This window comes from Corvus moneduloides, chromosome 2 (assembly GCF_009650955.1).
Source record: "Corvus moneduloides isolate bCorMon1 chromosome 2, bCorMon1.pri, whole genome shotgun sequence".
Classification (NCBI taxonomy): Eukaryota; Metazoa; Chordata; class Aves; order Passeriformes; family Corvidae; genus Corvus; species Corvus moneduloides.
Genome location: NC_045477.1, coordinates 8,394,861 through 8,413,883, shown reverse-complemented (window position 1 = coordinate 8,413,883; position 19,023 = coordinate 8,394,861). Strand labels below are relative to the sequence as shown.

General features: G+C 37.7%; 1 protein-coding gene across 2 annotated transcripts in view; it reads right to left on the bottom strand.

Annotated features, from left to right (window-relative positions):
* The window catches only part of GBE1 (1,4-alpha-glucan branching enzyme 1), a 143,408-nt gene that overhangs the window by 80,496 nt on the left and 43,889 nt on the right, over positions 1-19,023 (bottom strand). For both annotated transcript variants that reach the window (XM_032096931.1, XM_032096941.1), the window contains exons 4-5: positions 3,039-3,164; positions 1,462-1,597 (exon numbers count right to left, since the gene is read on the bottom strand). In XM_032096931.1, coding sequence (XP_031952822.1) covers positions 1,462-1,597; positions 3,039-3,164 — 262 coding nt within the window. The remainder of the gene's footprint in view (positions 1-1,461; positions 1,598-3,038; positions 3,165-19,023) is intronic.

Below are 19,023 nucleotides of genomic sequence, written 5' to 3'. Positions count from 1 at the left end.
AGTGCAGCAATTTGTCAGATTCATTGCTGGCTTAAAATTCAGGCTTATTGTACTTATTTTTATTTACAGCATTTTTATAAATAGCAACATTACATCAAATTAATCTCATTCAATTTGCTTGCTATTTATTTCGCTATTTGTCATGCACATATTTCTACAAACTAGTAATACATTACAGCTCTCATACAGTGATGTATTTAAGCTTGTCCTAAGAAGTAAGACATTCCAGAACTGAATCTAACAGACCTTAAAAATGTATTTTAGAAGTGCTTAATTTCCACAATGTTTACTTAATGTAAACAAGAAGGAACGTTAGTTATCATTTCTGTATACCCTCCCTCAATTTGATACTGCTTTTATTATTTGGTGAATCAGACTTTTCAATACATTTCTCCACAAAGAAAAATTTGTAGGCAAAGCAGAATGCTTTCCTAATTCTGTAAATGCTATTAACTTCCTGGGACAAGTGAAATTCCTTTGCAGTAAAGAGTCACAGATATGTAATGTAAAATCCAAATTTACTTTTTTATTACAGACTTCCAGATGTGCAAACTCCCTCATCTCACCTGCAAGCTCAAGATTATTGAAAGGCAAAAGCCACAAAACACTGACTCAACATGTAAAGCTACAAGACCATGTCTTCTTCAGGCACTCTGATAAATAAAATTAAAAAAAATCAAACACAAACACAGCCACCATCCACAGAGGTTTCAGCTATGGATGTCATGATTATTTTACAGCAGAGTGTAAAATACATATTTCATCAAAAGGCAGTAAAAGCCAGTAAGTTCTAGCATTGTCCATTACAGAAACAGTGCAAAGACACCACGGGAAAAAGTAGTTAAAGAGAAATTGAGGTGAACAGTTTTGCTCTGTTTCCTGAGATAACATTACCAGCTCTTTCACACACCCTCTCCAATATACTAGAAATTCTTTTCCTGAAGAAGATTTTTCACATTTAAAGTTTCCTTGTTCTGATGCTTTAGAGCTACTGTTCAGGGATAAAAAAAGTCTAGCATGCTTATTCTGGCAAAACAAAGAAAAAATATGCAGGTATTTATTTTGTCTCTCCTTAGGACTAAGTTTTACATTAGTAGAACCAATTAAGGATGAAGTATTTTCTGAAGACTGTCACTAAAACAGATTTTTTTTCAAGCTGAAAGCAAACCATGCCAAAAGCAAATTGCCTGGTAATACTTACCTAGGCTTTGACAATCATATTTTCCTTAAAAATCTGGAATGGGTTTTGATTCACATATCCTATTTTGGTCTTTGTTTGTTCTCCATAGATTTCACGTGTTTATAATTTTTCGCTCACATACTATAAAAATAAAATCTATTTTTATAGTATGTATAATTGTAAAATGCAAAAAAATCTATAAATACTTGACAGTTATCTTTTCTAACAAGAGCACGGGCACAAAAAAAATTATCTCTTCAAGCATTCCTGGTATTACTTACCAAGATCCTTTATTCTAGGTAGTACATTGTATGTGAAGTTTTTATAAGAAGCTACTTTCCCTTCTGGGGAAGCAATTCCCACATGTGATTCATAGATTCTTAGGCTTTTTAATCTCTTGGGGGAAGGATTCTTATGCTATAAGGAAAAAAACAAAAAGTTGTCATTAGGAACAGCTTTGGAGTCCTTCTGAATTATTATGAAGCTTGTTTGAAGATAGAGAAAACAGTAAGATAGGATTTTATTTTTTAAGCATTATCTGCTTTTTGCAGATACGTGAAATCGCTGTCTTCTCTTAATTGAAATTAATAAATGTTTTACTCCTAAAGAATACAGTTCCACAGCACAGAATCACCTATATTCTAATTACTTAGGATTAAAATATAATTAAAAAATGCCAAGTCTTGAGATGAGTACACAGCATTTCTAGATGGGTGAAAACATTTGAAGAATATAGAGGCCATTGAAGTTAATATCCTATTTTTTTGTTTATTATTCAGGTGACATTTTGAAAAGGCAGAACAAAATTAGTTGAATACACACATGTGAACAGAAATTAAAGAAACAATGTGAAGAATAAAACTTTTGGTTGAGGCTTGTTACCTCCGTTTTATTTCCACCTCTACTATTCACAAAAGTACTTTTTTTTCCAGTAAGGCCTTGTCTTCACCCGACTGTTCTGGCCTCCTTTTCACTTGAGGTCATCCCAATCACTGCATTTCCAAATACCTACAAATTCCTTTTCTCACAGGGGATTGAGGTGTCACACAGCATCATATACAGAGTAGGCCACTAAACTGATAAAGACTATGGACTTCAATAAGAGTTACTGTACAGTATGTTATCTATTTTTTAAGAAAGTATTTTCCATGTCAGTAACCTTTTCTCTTCATAATTTGAATTGAATTTAACTCAAAATAGAGGCTACAGCACCTCTAATATAAAACACTGCATACCATTTTTCAGGGAAATCATCAAAAAGTTTAATATGAAACAACATCACTCAGACAGTCCAAAGTTTCCAAATGTTCTCCTAGGGTATATTTCACATATCATGCAAAGAGTTCTCTCCCTTACAGCAGTGCATGAGAAGTAAGAGGGCTTTAAATTCAATAATGGGATTTTCCTGATACAAAGAAACTGGGATTTGACTGGAGCGTGGGCACCTTATTTTTTAAAGTTTCTTTCTGACTTCATACAAAATTAACAATGTTGAGTACTGAACTTCACATTTGTAGATAACCAGTCCTTAAATCAAGTACAGATAATTCCCTGCTCTCCCCCCTACCACAAAGAGCCATCTTGTCCCAGAATACTTGTCAATCTTGCCGAACAGGTGGGAAACCAAGTTCAAAATACCACATTAATAACTATTTTTTAATATATTCTACAGGAGGCTGAAAAAGCAGGTCAAAACCATCCATCATTAAAGATACTTATTTCTGTCAAAGCCATGAATAAAAGCCCTTCATTTCTCAGGTAGCTGTTTTAACTAGTTTGCTATCTCCTTTTATTTTCTTCCAAACAGGGATACAAAGATAACACAATACACCTCTTGAAAATAATACTGAAGCCTTACTATATATGACTGTGGTGGATTCCAGTGAACCCAATCATAATTCACTTTGTCTTCATCACGGACCACATATCTTGCCCAGGGTGAAATACGATAGAGGAGGGCGCCGTTTTGAGCACGAATCACCACCTATAAAATAACACAACATATGCAGGCAGTCACTTATAACTCACAGAACACCTTCTATGCAAGCCTTAGCAGGGAATGAAATAGTAGGCTACAGAGAAATTTAATTTAAAGAACACACAAACACACAATGCAAGTCAAGAGAAGGAAGAACGACCCTGCTCGCAGAGATGATTTGCAAAGGGACAGTAAACCAGACATGTCAGACAGGAGTGATGTTCACCAGCAAGAGCTGAAAGGTGAGGATATATACAAGCTTTATATAAGTAATGGGAGCAGAAGCCTTCCCAAATGGATTACTGTTAGGTTCCCTAATTACCCCTGTCATTGGTATTTCCTTTCCATGTTGTTATAAATTTAAATAGACATGCAGTATAATGCCATTAGGATGAGAAGTGTTGTTTAACTTGGCAAACAAACAATCTAGTAAGGCAATTTTAGTATCTTAATTTCATCTTCTTTTCCATGGTCTGTGAGTCCTTAACAATGTCACACAGACTGGAACCACAGATCACACAAGCAGCACAGGACAGCTTTTGGGTAAAGATGAAGAAAAAGTTCCACCTCTCTCACCTCCTCCCACCCTATCCCACCTTCCCTCTCCTCAGCACAGAAGGAACAGCACCACTCTAGTTTTTCTTGGTATCTTGGGTGCCACTAAAACAGTAACACAGATGGTCTGCAAATTTAAAACCTAGAAATGTACAAGCAAGTGAAGGCATGGAATTCTTAATTCTGGTTTTTTGAAGAAATTGATGACGGACACTTTTAGTTTGGTTGTTGGTTTTATGGGGCTTTTTTATTTTGTAAGAAAAACCATGAAGTTATAAGAAGCTTCAAATAAAAAGGGAAGTGGGTTGAGCTTTTTTCCCCATTCTTTTTTTTCTTTTTTTGGTTTAAAAAAGTGAATTGTCATTGCTCTTAATTCATAACAGGTAGTCTGGAAGACAAAATTACCAAAGAATTGCCTTTTCACCTCTGGCAAGTGTCTTTCACTGTTTTGATAGATTATCTGTATCCTTAACCCGACCATGGAAGAAGGCAAGATCACAGAATTGTGGCATACTTTAGTTGAAAGGGACCTTTTAATAGTCATCTAGACCAACAAAGAGGAAAATATGTATATGCAGAAGGTTAATGGAAGTTGACAGGAAAAAGGCAAGGGAAGTACGATTGCTGTGCCTCAGTACATAGTATTAATTCCAACAATTCAAAATAGGTTTTATAAGATGGAGTAATTAATACCAAAAACCTCATCAGAAAAAGCTGAGAAAGTTATTGCAAAGATTGTACAGTTGCATGGAAAATTTATTCCGTTAACTGCACTAGCAAAGCTGACCCAAAGAGTACTTCTGCAAATTACATCAACACTGTGAAGATTCTCCTTGCTGATATAGCATTGACAATCTGCAAATTACTCTTAAGATAATAAAACTTATCTCCTCTTTCTAGTATCACACTTCTGGTGATGCTATTGCTTCCTTTATTAATTTGCCTCAATTTACCCATCACAGAAATAAGACAATTACTGCATATAATAACCTACTCATGTTGACATTCCTTTTTTCTAGTATTTTAGTGTAATTCATACTAGACAGGCTTATGAAGGGTGAGCACATTTAAGAAATGTGAAGTAATTAATCTACATTCAGAACATTAATTAGCTGTAGTACTGGTTTAATCCAAAGATGATACTGGAGGGGAAAACTTAAATTTCTTTATTATGGTATATTAATTCAGTCACGCACAGTCTTTAATTTAAACTATTAAGCAATGAAAAGGTTGGGGGAAAAAAAGATATTAGAAAACCATTTAAATGATCAACCAGTTATTTCACTTTTTCAACTAACACTTCTACAGATATACTGCACAACCAATCTCTGTACCCCATCCTTCTGACAAAGTACAGGAACTTCTGTTGTTCTGTAGTGACTTAAACTGACTATATTTCCCCTCATTTGTGAGACACCAGTGCATTTGATTTACCATTTATTCGGAACTCATTTTGTTCAAGTACTAGTTTTTCATTTATTCAAAACACTTACAAAGCCAAGTTTAATGATTTCACTTTCCAGGAACTGAGAGACTTACAGGAAGTTGTACAAGTTTCTAGCAACTTTCACAGACAGAATTTTAATAGATAAAACTAAAACTTCCAAGAAATACATATATTTACTTGTCATATATTATGATAGTAATAATGTAGAGCCATAAAAAATGGTGCAGATCTACCATTCTAAGGGTTGGGTTTACACACTTGAACAGTCAAACTTTAGAGTCTGCTCTGTTTTAAGGCTCACAATCTAAATTTTGGTTTTAGAACTTTACTTTCAGTTCTATTATGCAAAGATGTAAGAAAACTCCCATGCTCAAAAGAAAAGGATACATTTCTCCAACAATAGAAGTCATGAAATTAAACCATGCAAATATCAGAAAAATCTCCAAAAAAAGTGGGGGAGCACTTATTTTAAACAAGTAATCATAAAATTTATTCTTTGCTTTCTTTACAGTGTAGGTGGTCTTAAGAAACATTTTTCAAATATATCCAGCCATGGTCATAGATTAAACTCACCCCAACAGTACAAACCTCAAGCTTGCTCATTTGTTGCTGCAATTTTTGAGTATCATGGGCTGTCCACAGAGAAAGCAGAGTCAAGAAAAACAATTATTACAACCCTAGAGCTGGTAAAGTTGAATCCTTTCCTTCTCTACTTTGTAGATGCATAATCAACTCAGTGTCCTTACAGATCTATCAGGTGATCTCTTACAATTTCAATTCTTAGCTCCTATGCTTGCTTAATACCTTTCTTAATTTTATGTGAATACCATTTACAGAGTCTCTCCTAGGCTTAATTAACAAGGTCTGTACTCAGCTTATTCCTCTCTCCTGACATTGTATAAAGTTTATTAATAAAGTTAGAAATAAAAAGACTTCAAATAATGTTTTCTGAAGTTTCTTGAGATAGAACTCTCACACCATCATGCTTAGCTGAAGCAAGAGCAAAAAAAAAGAAAAAAAAAAAAAAACTGGAAAAAGCTGAATGGCACCACAAAACAAATAGCAATTCAGCCCAAGACTGACAAAAATAACTACTGCAAACAGTCTGACACCTTTAATTCCCATATTTTTGCTATTTCTTGAAACAATTACAGATAAATAAGTGTTGCAACAAAAGGAGTAAAAATATAAAGCACACATAAAACAAAGACAGGTAAAATCTCTTGCTCCACTCACCCCAAATTATGACTTGTGGTCTCTTCTCTGCAGTGTCCAGATATAAAAATTAGCTGCTGTGTATACTCTGAATGTGCTGTTACAGATTTTACATGTAAGGAATACTGAATATAGTCATTACACAGCCATTTTGACAGAGTACCTACAAATCTGTTTAGCAGATACTGTACTTTTCCTCCAAATTAGTTTGAAATGAGTAAAAACAAATTCATAAAAGTTGCAGCCTAACTAGCTACTACTTAGTTCATCAACACTTTATAGCTGACTTTACATTTTCTCATTAACTCAAAAAATTGTTCTCTAAAGAACATACATAAAACCATAATGTACATTAAATTAGGCTTCTTCAAGCTGGCCTTGGGATTTACCTACATCATTTTCTAGAGGCCCTGATCATTCCTCAATGTATATGAGGAGGCACATCTCACTATTTGATAAAAAAACTAGAGCCCTCATTAAATAAAGCTTTTAAAATGCATACTACTACAGCATGAAACACATGTCAAGTGAACCAAGCAAACTGACAAAAGCTTAACCTCTCATCACAAGTAACCTGTTTTACACTTATTTAGACTTTAGTTAAAGAAAATCCTAGGTAAAAATAGCCCCTGTGCTTCTGATCCTATTATTACAGAAAACACTCCAACAAGAGGACAAGTTTCTGACACAAACTAATACATCCTCCCCAAATAGTTAAAAAACAGAGAAAACTGGTTAAGAAGAAAGAAACCAGGATCTCAAAAGAGTAATATTTACACTGCTGTCTTGGGGTGACTTTTATGATGTGTATCCCCTATAGCCATTCTATGCCCAGAAATTAATTTTGTGCCTTTCTATGCCTTTAAACTGAGCCTGAGAGGGGGAAGAGAAAAAAAAAAAAACCTGAGCAAAACTTTTCAATGCAGTTTGTTTCAAGGACACAGAGATAGAGACAGCTCTCTGCATTGAGCTAACAGCAGCAAGAGCAGAGGAAGCAGCTTGCTTGCTTTTCAGCCAGCTTTCGGCCCTTTTACTCCAGAGAGAGACAGAGAGTTGAACTTTGTTTTTCCTGTGACTTTGGTTTTTTTCCTTCTTCTTTTTTGGACTGTTTCAACATCAGAACACTTCAGGAGAGTTCTCCACGGAGGCCCGGAGGTGGGCCCACCACAACCCAGCTCGAAGGATGGGGAGAGAGATCTACGGAAGGACTCTGAAATTTTCCCAGGTTTCTCTCCACAGTGAGAGGTTTTATTATTTAGCATCATTATCCTTCTCCTGTGTGTTTGTTAAATAAATAGTTTCTATCTCTTTCACTTTCCTTCGAGGAAAACTCATTTTTTCCCAAACCTGGTGGGGGAGGGCTGGTTGTAACCTGACTTGTATCAGAGGATATTTTTCTTCCAAATTTGTCCAAACCAGCACAACTGCCCAAATTTAGACAGAATGAAATGAAGACAAAATAAGTGGTAAAGAACTTGCCACCATCTACATTAACCACCTCTTTGAAACATGAGATAAATACATTATCAAACTGTATAATACATGGACAACATGATTTTGTGCGTGTGTGTAGAGAGGGAAATGTCTTAAAACAGCAAGCCTGTCTAGAATTCTATTAAAAAGAGCTTTTTTTCCCCCTATTCCATAGTCTCCAAGATGGCTTTCCCATTGGAAACTTCTAACAGAAGAATGTAGGAAATTCAAAGTAAGTCATGCTGAATTTGCCTACATCGACTTTACAAACAGCTCACCTAAATAGTTCAGCATTTCTCCCCCCCCACTCCCCTACTGGTAAGCATTCAAAATCCTTGATGAGACCTTGGAATGTCACACGATTCTGGCTTCCAAGTGAGATATAAATACATGTAAATAAATGGTCTCACACAAATGAGTGTCAGAAAGATGGAATGAAAACGTCCTTCAAAACCTGACATTAAAAAGTCAATTTGCTCTAAAAATGGACATGGCACAGACACACAGTTATATAAGTACAACTGCAAAACAAAAAAAGTGAAGACCTTAACCTACACTGTACATCTTTTGTATGGAGAGGTTAAAAATTTATGTTTGGTATTCATTTTCCATTATAGGGATGTCGGGTGTATTTTCAAAGTTTCTGTCTGAAGTGTTCAGCATCTTGAAGTTTAGCATCCCAAACCATTGTGGTAAGTTATTACAGCTGGTGGTGGGGTCCGAGGCTGTGACCCAGGAAGAGGTGACCGGTCCGGGGAGATGGTCCTGAAAGGAATCGCCTTCCCGAGGTCCGGTGTCTTCCTCTCAGCTGCTGGCAGAGGAGCCCTTGCAGAAGCTGTCAGCTCTTTAGTGATATCAGCTCGTGATTCCAGCTCAGCTCTGCAGGGCAGCCTCTAGGCCAAACCAGACCAGAGAGAGAGACGAGAGGGCCCGTATGGCTGGTTCCGCATGAAGGGAGCTTTATTGTGGGTTCCCTCCGGCAAAGGGAAGGTGAGGGACGAGAGCTCTCTCCTCTACAGAGGTGAGCTGGTCTTTTATAGGGATACAGGGGATCAGCAAGGGGACCAATGGATTACAGAGGGTCTGGGATAGACCAATGGGTTACAGAACGATCTGCATAGGGTCTCCCAAAGGATTGTGGGTCTACTTTTCCTCACCATGACTCAAAAGTCCTTTCCAGGGAGTCCTGCTGGGTGATTGCGAAATCTCTTATCTCAGCAGACATCCCTCCAGGGCAGTGGCTGGGCATATCCCACAGTAAGTGCTATGGATTTCACAGATGACTGCATCCAGCATAGAAAAAACATGCCCTTAAACCTGAGTTTTACAGTATCAGTGCTACTAAGTGATTAGTTTTGAAGAACTTTCAGATCTGAATACAGAACAGTAGAAAAACAAATGTATGACTGAAGTCAGAGAAAACACAACCAACAAAGGCTGGCTTTGAAGGTATGCAAAAACTAGTGTGCAAAAGTGCATCTCAATTTTCCAATTTCTGGACTGCAGGAAGACAAAGCAGGACCTATTTCTCACAACACCATTAGTACCAAAGTGACAATGTGTTCCATGTCTTTCCACTAGAGGATAGGAAATTCATGAAATGGGGAGTAAGCTGTACGATAAAACTTAATATAGGGGCTGTGAGTCTGTTTGATGATGTTTATAACTCTCAAAAGCAGTTTATTACAGTTAAGGGGAAACCATCACTCTGAGGTCAGTCCAGTATGATAAAGAAAAGGCAATAACACATAGGAGCAATTCAGAAGCTGAAATAGGTCTCATTTAATGTAATGATGCTGCCAATGCAGGACAAGTGAGATTGAGAGGCCTTGATTTTTCAGGCATTTGAGACTCTTGGGTATCCCATTATTCTGCCTTTCCAAAATAACACAGGCCTTTTATATCACCCACAGTACATTTGCCAACTCCTTCTGGATGTCTTGGGGCATTTAAAGGAAAACTCTGTGCTTACATTCAGGCAATTTTCAACCTACTGTGACTCAGTGAGATCTTCTGGCTTCTTTATGAAGAGACACCACACATTTTTTCCTTACACATTGTTGGGGTTTTGGGAATTCCCCTTCTGTTTTCTTTTTTCTCTTGAGGAATTTTTCCCATATATGTTGCTGGGGTGACAAATTGCTGGGTGCTTGGGAGAAACAAAAGACCTGGCCACAGAGGGAGGGGTCCAACGGGGCTACTTTGTTTCACCTGAGTTTGCGGGCAGTTGTTCTCAGAGGGAGAGAGAGGCTGCCTTTGTCAGCACTGCAGGCTTCTGCTTTTTTGGCTGCCTTCCTTCTACCATGAGTGGAGCTCGCCCGCTGGAGCGGCTGTTGCACCGGGACCCTAACACCTCACCTTGGTAAAAGAGGGACCTTTTCACCATCTGCTCGGGTGCCTCAGGGAGAAACCCCAGGATTCCCAAGCCCACCTTTCCCTGCCCTGCTGGGAGCCAGGCTGCAGCCGCCCTGACCCCACCATTGCTTTGAGCCTTTGCTACCCTGTACCCCCGCACGCCCTGCCTGTCCAGACCTCCGGGGGTTCCCACTGCAGCTCCGGAGTTTGATACATCTCATCTGCCACCCAGGATTTGTGCTCGTCCCTGCCGTTCCAGCCTGCTGTTCCCGAGGGTCCGGCCGGACACCGGGATCGGCTGCCCAGGGGTTTGTGAAGCCTTTGTTCCATCCCTTCCCGGGATCCCGGGGCACCGGTGCCGCGTGCTCCCCGAGCTCGCTCCGGAGCGCCCCCTGCAGCCGCGGGGGAACCATCGCACCTGCCCTGCTCACCGGGAGCCGCCAGCGCCCCTGCCGGCTGCGAGCGGAACTGCACCCGAGGGGAAAGGGCCCGACAGCCGAGAAGGCTGGCACTGGGTTTGTGATTGTTTGCTGTTACTGCCGCAGTTATTGCTGTTTGTTTGACTGGTTCTACACATATAGATATATAATAGTAAAGAACTGTTATTCCTATTTCCCATATCTTTGCCTAAAAGCCCCTTGATTTCAAAATTATAACCATTTGGAGGGAAGGGGGTGGCATTTTTCATTTCAAGGGAGGCTCCTGCCTTCCTTAGCAGACACCTGTCTTTCAAACCAAGACAACAATCTATAATTACTAAAAAGTATGAAAGGCTTACAACAAATTTAAAAGCTCTGTCACAAATTCAGCTAAAACATAAATCCACCTGTAAAAATGGAGCTTAATGTGGTTTTGCTATTTATGACAGATGAAACTGTGCAGGAGAGCAGGACACAAACTACCACATTTAAAATTCGTATGTTTATGAATATCCCTTTTTTCTTTGTGTTTGCCTACCTTCATCTTCTCTTCACATCAGCTCCATTTGGCTACCCCAACTTCCAAAGTACACACACATCGATCTCCAGAACAGTGTGAGAGAATAATTCAAGGGACAGTTGTACAAGATCAGACAAATCCTCTGCTCAGCAACCACTCCTTTAGCTTTCAGTTCCTGCATCTAAAGCAGACTTCAAATCCATACATGAGCATTTCATTTAATTATGATGTGCTCCCATAAGGTGTCTGCCTCTGTTTCCATTAATTAGGAGACAGGGTCAAACATCAGAAATAAAAAACCATGCTGTCATTCCTTATTTTTCAGATATTTATTTTGATTTAAAACTATAATCTTCTGGACTAGTTCTTAAAAAAAAAAAAATATATATATATATATAAAGAATTTAGACATCTTTCTGCTGTTTGAGAAATTTGTTATATAGTGGTTTATCATTTATACTCAAGTTGGGGAAAGGAAAATGAGGAAATGATAACTAACTAACTGATGAATATATGCAAGCCAATAAATTGCTCTGAAACACTGTATTATTATTTCATTACTTTAATAGCGTGAAAGCATTTAGAATGATTCTTGGTATATGTGGCTTTTAATACAACGATGAAATTAAATTGGCCATCAAATCAACAATAGCTAATAAATGAGAGTGTGGACTAGCTTTAATATAAATACGGAAATGTCAGTAAGCTGTTATATAAGGGCAATAAGCTATTATTTCAGCATTTTACAATCTATAGTATTTCATCAGCTTCAGATCTATTCATTTCTGACACAAAATTATCCAAATATAAAAGCCACAGGAATACAGGTGGAAACATCATCTCATCTCAATAACACGCATCTGATTTAAAAGCAAGTTCAAGCCAAAACATAAAACAAGGGCAGGATAAACTCTTAAAGACTCCCTAGGAAGTTTATATTAGATGCTGTGATAACATAACAAGGTTTTTCTACTACATGAAATTTACTAGAAATTTAGCATCAAGGTATTTCCCTCCCTCAGCTGTTCTATAAGTACATGAAGACTGAAAACAACTGCTTGAATATCAAGATTTTTTTAGTATAATGTGCACTGTAGAAAATCAAAGTTTACCTTTTTACATTTGCTGTAGATAAATAGGGTAACCAAGAAAAAGCACTATAAATTTACAAGAATACAAAAGAATTTGACCCAATATACTTTGGACACATTGCTCCTGTAAGAAAACCTGGTCTTAGATTTTATTTCATAAATGCTGTTCATTTTCAAAGACATGTCCTGCATTCAAGACACCAATACAATCCTGCTATTCTCTTTTTCCTGAAATTGTACATCCTTTTCTCAACACCCTCAAGTTGCTCCAGAAACAGAATCACAGAATTGTTTAGGTTGGAAAAGATTGAGTCTGTTTGATGCCATGAAGATTATTTGTCTTTTCTTTTATACCCCTGTTGCACCTTTTTACAACTTCTGTATTCTTAGTGCTTTTTGCCTACATTCTTGGACTTGTTTGTTCAGCTAGGAGACTAAACATTTTAGAAGCTTTGTAGTTAGGGATCAGTGTGCCCCAGACCCCAAGGTCCTCTCCAGAACACATTCTGCAAACTAAGATAGAACCATCCAGGGGAAGGCTCCTTGGGGAGGGGAGCTCACTCGAGCCTCTCATTGGAGAATCTTTGATAGATCTGCTAATTAGTAACACCTGTAATGTTATACCTGATCTTTTGGGGGTGTGCATTGCGGTGGGCATTGGGGTGCATTCAACCTGGATGTAGTGCCCCTAAGGATCCTTAAAATAAATACCAAGGTAAAATCCCTTTTTCCCTTCTAACCATGTTTGACTCTTGATTTTAAGACCAGGAAAAGGCATCAGTTAACCCAGCACCACTGTGCTCACAACTAAGCCATGTCCCCGAGTGTCACATCCATATGTTTTCTTGAAAACTTCTGGGGATTGCAACTCCAGGACTTCCCTGTTCCAATGCATGACCACTCTTCCAGTGAAGAAGTTTTTCCTAATATCCAATCTACACTTCTTCTGACACAACTTGAGGACATTCCTCCTTGTCCTGTCACTCCTTACCTGGGAGAAGAGACTGACCCCCACCTTGCTACGATCTAGCAGCTGAAAGTACCCTTCCCTGTACACCCCTGCCTGCCCTTTTTCTTCCACAAAAAGTATCAGTCCTGACTTTAGCACCCAGGACAGAATGCACAGTTCTGATGATCTTTTGCCAGTGGACAGTGTACACTGAGGCCATTTACAACAGCAAATAAAATCATATCACCACCTCACAAACACAGAGGAAAACAGAGAGCAACTACTCCTCTCTTTCTACAGGTCAGTACAAGTTGGTGAGAGAAGCACTAGAGCATAGAGGCAGCATTTTGGTATGTTTGGTTCTTAATGCCTGGGAGCACAGCAGAACACTTTCTGACAACACAGTGCAACCTGCTGCAGAGCCCAGGACTGAAATCTAAAGTTTCTTCTCTGACAGTTTGCTTTAAAGAAGCTTTAGATAAAAATACAAAGCCTGATAAAAATTTGGGATTGAACAGAACAGTAAAGAGCGTTATTCTGTGATTGTCTCACTCTACCTAACAGATTTTAGAGGCCAGATATTTTTTTCCCTTTAATAGCCTCAGAAATAGAAGGCAAGAAATGAAGAAGCAAACACAGCTTCTCCACCACTGCCTCGCCCTTCTTTCTCCTGCATAGCCCTGTAACAAAGCTCAGGAGAGGCAGCAAGGAAGCAAATGAATCAGAAGCTCTTCAACACTTCAGCTTCCCCTAGTTTAGGAGTACCTTCCCAAATGAACCTTTACCCAAACTGGTGGGGCAAGAGGCATGGAAAATGGGAGATCTTTCCAGAACTCAACTTCCCCTGAAAAACTACCATACTCCATTCATACTGTTCCAAATAACCAAGAAATCAAGTGTATCTGTCAAGGTGCTTGTACTCACTGAAGTTATTTCCTTACAGTGAATTGAGTATAAACCTTGAAATGAAGTTTTGGAAAGACTGGACAGCATGTTACTTCTTCCAGGCTGTTCTCCTTCCTAAATTGCAAATTGGTTACACTGGCAAGAAAAAGTAATAGAACACTAGTTACATTATTCCTTCCCCCAGCTTTATTTTCCTCATCATTTTATGATTACTGTCAAAACTATGTCAGCTGATACAAAGCTGTCTGGTTTGCTGTTTTTCCTCCTAACAGTTTTCTGGAAAGGAAACCTGCTAAAGGGGCAAGCATTTAAATCAAATATTGAAAAAAATATGCCTTAGTTATCAGACATAATAGTACTTTTCAGGTGTTTTACATGTTTAACAAAGTTCTGCAGACAAATCTGTGTCATTCAGAAAGCACTGGAGATTTATTTGCTCTGTAAATACATCACATCAGCTATTACAATCTAAACTTATTATGGACATTAAATATTTGTTCACAATTCCCCCTTCTTTCCCCTTCCCTTCTCCCTCAGGGAAAGAAAATAAACTAAAAATAAAATACAATCAAGATATGAAAAAGACAAAAGCCTATCCTTCTAAGCCAAGTCATGAAGTCATGCCTCGATTTTCCAAAAGAGGGAGATGCAGCTCCATTTGTGATTTTAGTACTTCAATTGCACTGAAGAACTTCGGAACATCTTTAACTAGTTTACTAGATCAGGTAAAAAAAGGAAAGCTTTTGTTCCTTTTTCTATTTCTGTGCTTCTCTTAGAAAACAAAGAGAAACTAGTATTAACAAAAATACAGAAAACAATGTATTAGGTATTTGAATAAAAAAAGTAATTCAAAAGACGAAGCCAGCAGCCTAGTATTATAAAATATCTATGCAGATAAAAATACCAGAGGAAAATCAAACTGTCAAAATCCAGGAAACCATAGGAGAGTAGTTAAAAATGAAAGCAACATCACACAGAAACATTCCCAATTGATTTTAACAGTCAAATGCATAGAAAATACTTCACTTAATCATCCAAGTACATGGATTTATAACTGTTAATTATGCAGAGGCAGCATTATTAGGTATGAGGGACAGCCAGTTTATTTTCACAAAGGGAAAACACATCTGTGCTGAGGGAAAGCATTCAAATTTTTCTTTCAGTCTAGAATCCTGATTTTTAAAAACTTTTTCCAAAATAAAATTAATAAATCAAAGGAAAACTGGAATCTCTAAAACACTCAGTTCAAAAAAGATTTCCCCCCCCCATGACTTAACCAGAAACAAGTTACTATAAAAACAGTGATGAAGGTGAAAGACTATAACAATTTGTATGCACAATATAAAAGCATTCCTGTGTGTATTCTGTTGGTCTCTTAATTAAGAGGCTTGGGGTACATGAGCATGGTTTGAAAAGCACCCATAATAATAAAGCACATTACACATACAATACACATACAGTAAGTGTAACTTATTAGAGTTGTTTCAAGCCATGCCAAGTAGAAAAGAAGCTGATGAAGTATGTAATGGGGCACCCAAGCATTAAGTATTACTTATCCTCAACTATAAAGCATTTGTATCAAGGACAACTGCTGCATAATGCACCTTGCTACTGGGTGGCTGTGCCACACTTCAGAGAATGTCAGGAGCTTTCCCTAGAAAGTGATCCTATCCTCCAAATAAAAACAATTCCCATAAGAATCACAGCCATGCATATATACTCTTAATATGGACTCTCAAATTCTGTCTCAAGACCTCTTCTTTAAGAGGTCTCCCTCTTTTCCTCAAGGAAGAAAAAAAAAAAAAAATCACATTTTCTTAAACATACACCTCATAGTAATTGAAACAATTAGTCTTCTGTATGGATAAACTAAAGAGTAAGGTATTTTAAAGTATTTTTAAATAGCAAAACCTCCTACCAGAGAATTGTGCAATCTTCAAGTCACAGGGGAACTAAGCCTGCCAAAATAACTGAACAAGAATATTCTCAAGTACTGAACTCAGTCTGCAACAAAGGCTCCAAAGAACAACAGCCCACTGCATAACAATGGTTCAGCGGTGCTGCAACCTCTTCTATGAGTCCATGAGGAGTTGCAAATTGTTTACTAAATCCAAACAGGCAACATCAAGAGATCATTTACCTCCCAATGAGATAACAACTCTTCCTGCTGGCAAACCTCATTTGCAACCCAAAAAAGTCTACAATAACTTGCTGAAGGGTCATGGCTCACTATCACATGGTGAAACATGAAGGGTACTGACACAGAATTAATGTTCTACTCCCCTTCGGCATGACTTATATCTAGAAATGTATACAATACATAACTTCAATCCTGTTCTGTAAGATTCAAAATCCCAGGAATGCCATGTCTGTTTCTTCTTGCACATAGGTTAGGTACCGTGATGCTGCAGAACACTTGTTTCATTCACTGTTCAACTTTGCAGACCTGGTGATTGCTTTTTGGATTGTGTTTTTTTGCATCCTACTGACCATTTAAGACAGGACATTTAAGTGATACAGAACTTAGCAGACTGAGCAAGGATATTCCCTCTTCCCCCAAGCTAAGGTACGAACCAGCATAATTAGAAGTATTTCAATGTATACATGTAAGCAAACAGCAAACATTTCTTCAGGAAGCTTTCCACTGAAATCAAGTTTAGTACCTCTGCTCAGGGTACCCAAGACTCCCTTTCTAAAAGCCATCTGACTGCACATAACCTATCCCACAATGAGAACAATCTTCTCAGGGAAGTGCTGGATTCCCCAAGGTTGGACACTCAAGATACAGCTAGACAGGGCGCCGGGCCATCGTGACTAGGCCATGGTTTTGCCAAGAATGGTTGGACCAGAGGATCCTTGAGGTCCCTTCCAACCAGGTATTCTATGTTTATGTTCACATCTTACAACCCTGAAAGTTCACCACATCTTTAACACCTCTGTCCCTAGAACTCTAGCCACCAGCCTGACATTATTAAAAGATTTCCTGGTTTTTCATGTTCTCATTATAAACACATTTTTGACTTCAGACTGCTTGAAGTTCATGAGACCTGAACTCCACACCAGTCTGGTACTATGCTGCTGCACCTCCTGATCAGTAGGGTCAGATGCAACACCATCTATTTCATCAGTGACAGTAATTACACTTGATGAACTTTACTAGCAGTGGTTCCCTGACACAGATTAACCTACCTGCTCACCATATTTGATTCCTTTTCAAGGTTTACAAGTTAAACACAGAGCAAGCAGATCTACTACGAAGTATAGGATACAGTGGTAAAACTGTAAGGATTACGTTTTAAAACTATTCTTCACAACTAGCTTTCCTCTACCCAGCACCTCATGAATATAAATGTACTTTCTGGTACTTTTAATCATGATTAATAAACTGTTAATGTTCTGACTCAATGTAGTTCTTCCTTTGCACACTTGAATATTAAAAAGGGTAATACCTTTGGACGGGAAAACTATTAAAACCAATCGTAGTAAACTTTGAAAGCACTTTGTACAAACTTATAAAAGAATTGTGTTGTTCGTGCTTGCCCCAATCCTATATTGGACTTGGCACCTATAACTGCTGTTCAGCAATCACTGAAACCACTCACACACGCAAGAGCAGAATATCAGTAGAAAAATATTGTGTTAACAAGTGCACAAGATATCAAATCTAATCACCTCATTACAGTACAAGATGGTCCCTCAAAAAAGACTATAAACGTCACCATTTAAATACATTGAATATACATATATACATACACTGACATGGGAAGAAGAAAAGGATAAAGACTCAGCAAATAATGGAATGCAGAGTTTTTAAAAAGTTTCTGCCACTTTCTGAGGTGTTCTTTCCATGAAAAGTGTATGAACTACATCTCATGAATATACAAGTGATATTTAGTTGCATATATCGATTCATGCACCTACCCAGCACATGGTTAACTAAAGTCTCAGATGAGTTTATTACTCTAAAATATTATTGTTCTGGTAATAATTTCAGAAATCACATCTCTATTGTCATTATTAGAAAGTTAAGCAATATTTTAATATATCCTCTATTTTAATATATTCTCTCTCTATTTTAATATATCCTCTCCAGCTCACAAAAGAAAATTTAGTGGTACTGCTATACCAATTCTTTTCCTATTCAATGTTCCAGAGCAGCAGGTAGCTCTATCATAAATGCCAATTTTTTTTTTTAAGTACTGATCTTGCCATCTATTTTTTTGAGATGTGTGAAAATATTGTAGAACTTGACCATGAATTTGGAAAGTATTTTCGACTAGGTTTGAGTTCTTATAGGATTCAAGTTGCCAGTTGTTTTCCATTTTCTGTGTTGTTCCTTGGCATTCCTGTAAATAGCATTAAGCTATTTAATAAGTTCCCCAATGCAGATACTAAGATCTCAGTTTTTACCAATACTATCCCCATGACTGAACTCCACTGACACTATTTCAAAATTAGGATCTTGCCAACTACAGTGAAAACTTAATTTACAGGTACATTTAAGCAGTTGGAAAAATCATTTAGAAATAAACAGTAAAAGGACAAAGTGGAACACTGATTAAACTCCTGCATTAATACGACCACACAGGATGAGACTTGCTATAAAAGTCTATCCATGAAGTTTTTTTTAAAAGCTTGCTGTGTCCTGTAAAAAGGTAATGAAGAATACCAACAATGAAGGAAAAAAAATAAATCTGTCATTTTCTACCACAAAAGACAAATACTTGCACCCCAACTGCTGTCACTGTAGAATGTCAAACACGCTGATGTTTAAAGAAAATAACTTTCAAACTACCCCGTTACAAATAAAGAGAGGTAAAGAGGCTTTACTTATTAAGGCATAAAATTTGGTTTTGGGTTTTAATCTGTGCTCCCCTTGACATCTCTCAGAAGCTTAAAAGCCAACACTATACTACCACAGCAGCAACTATATTT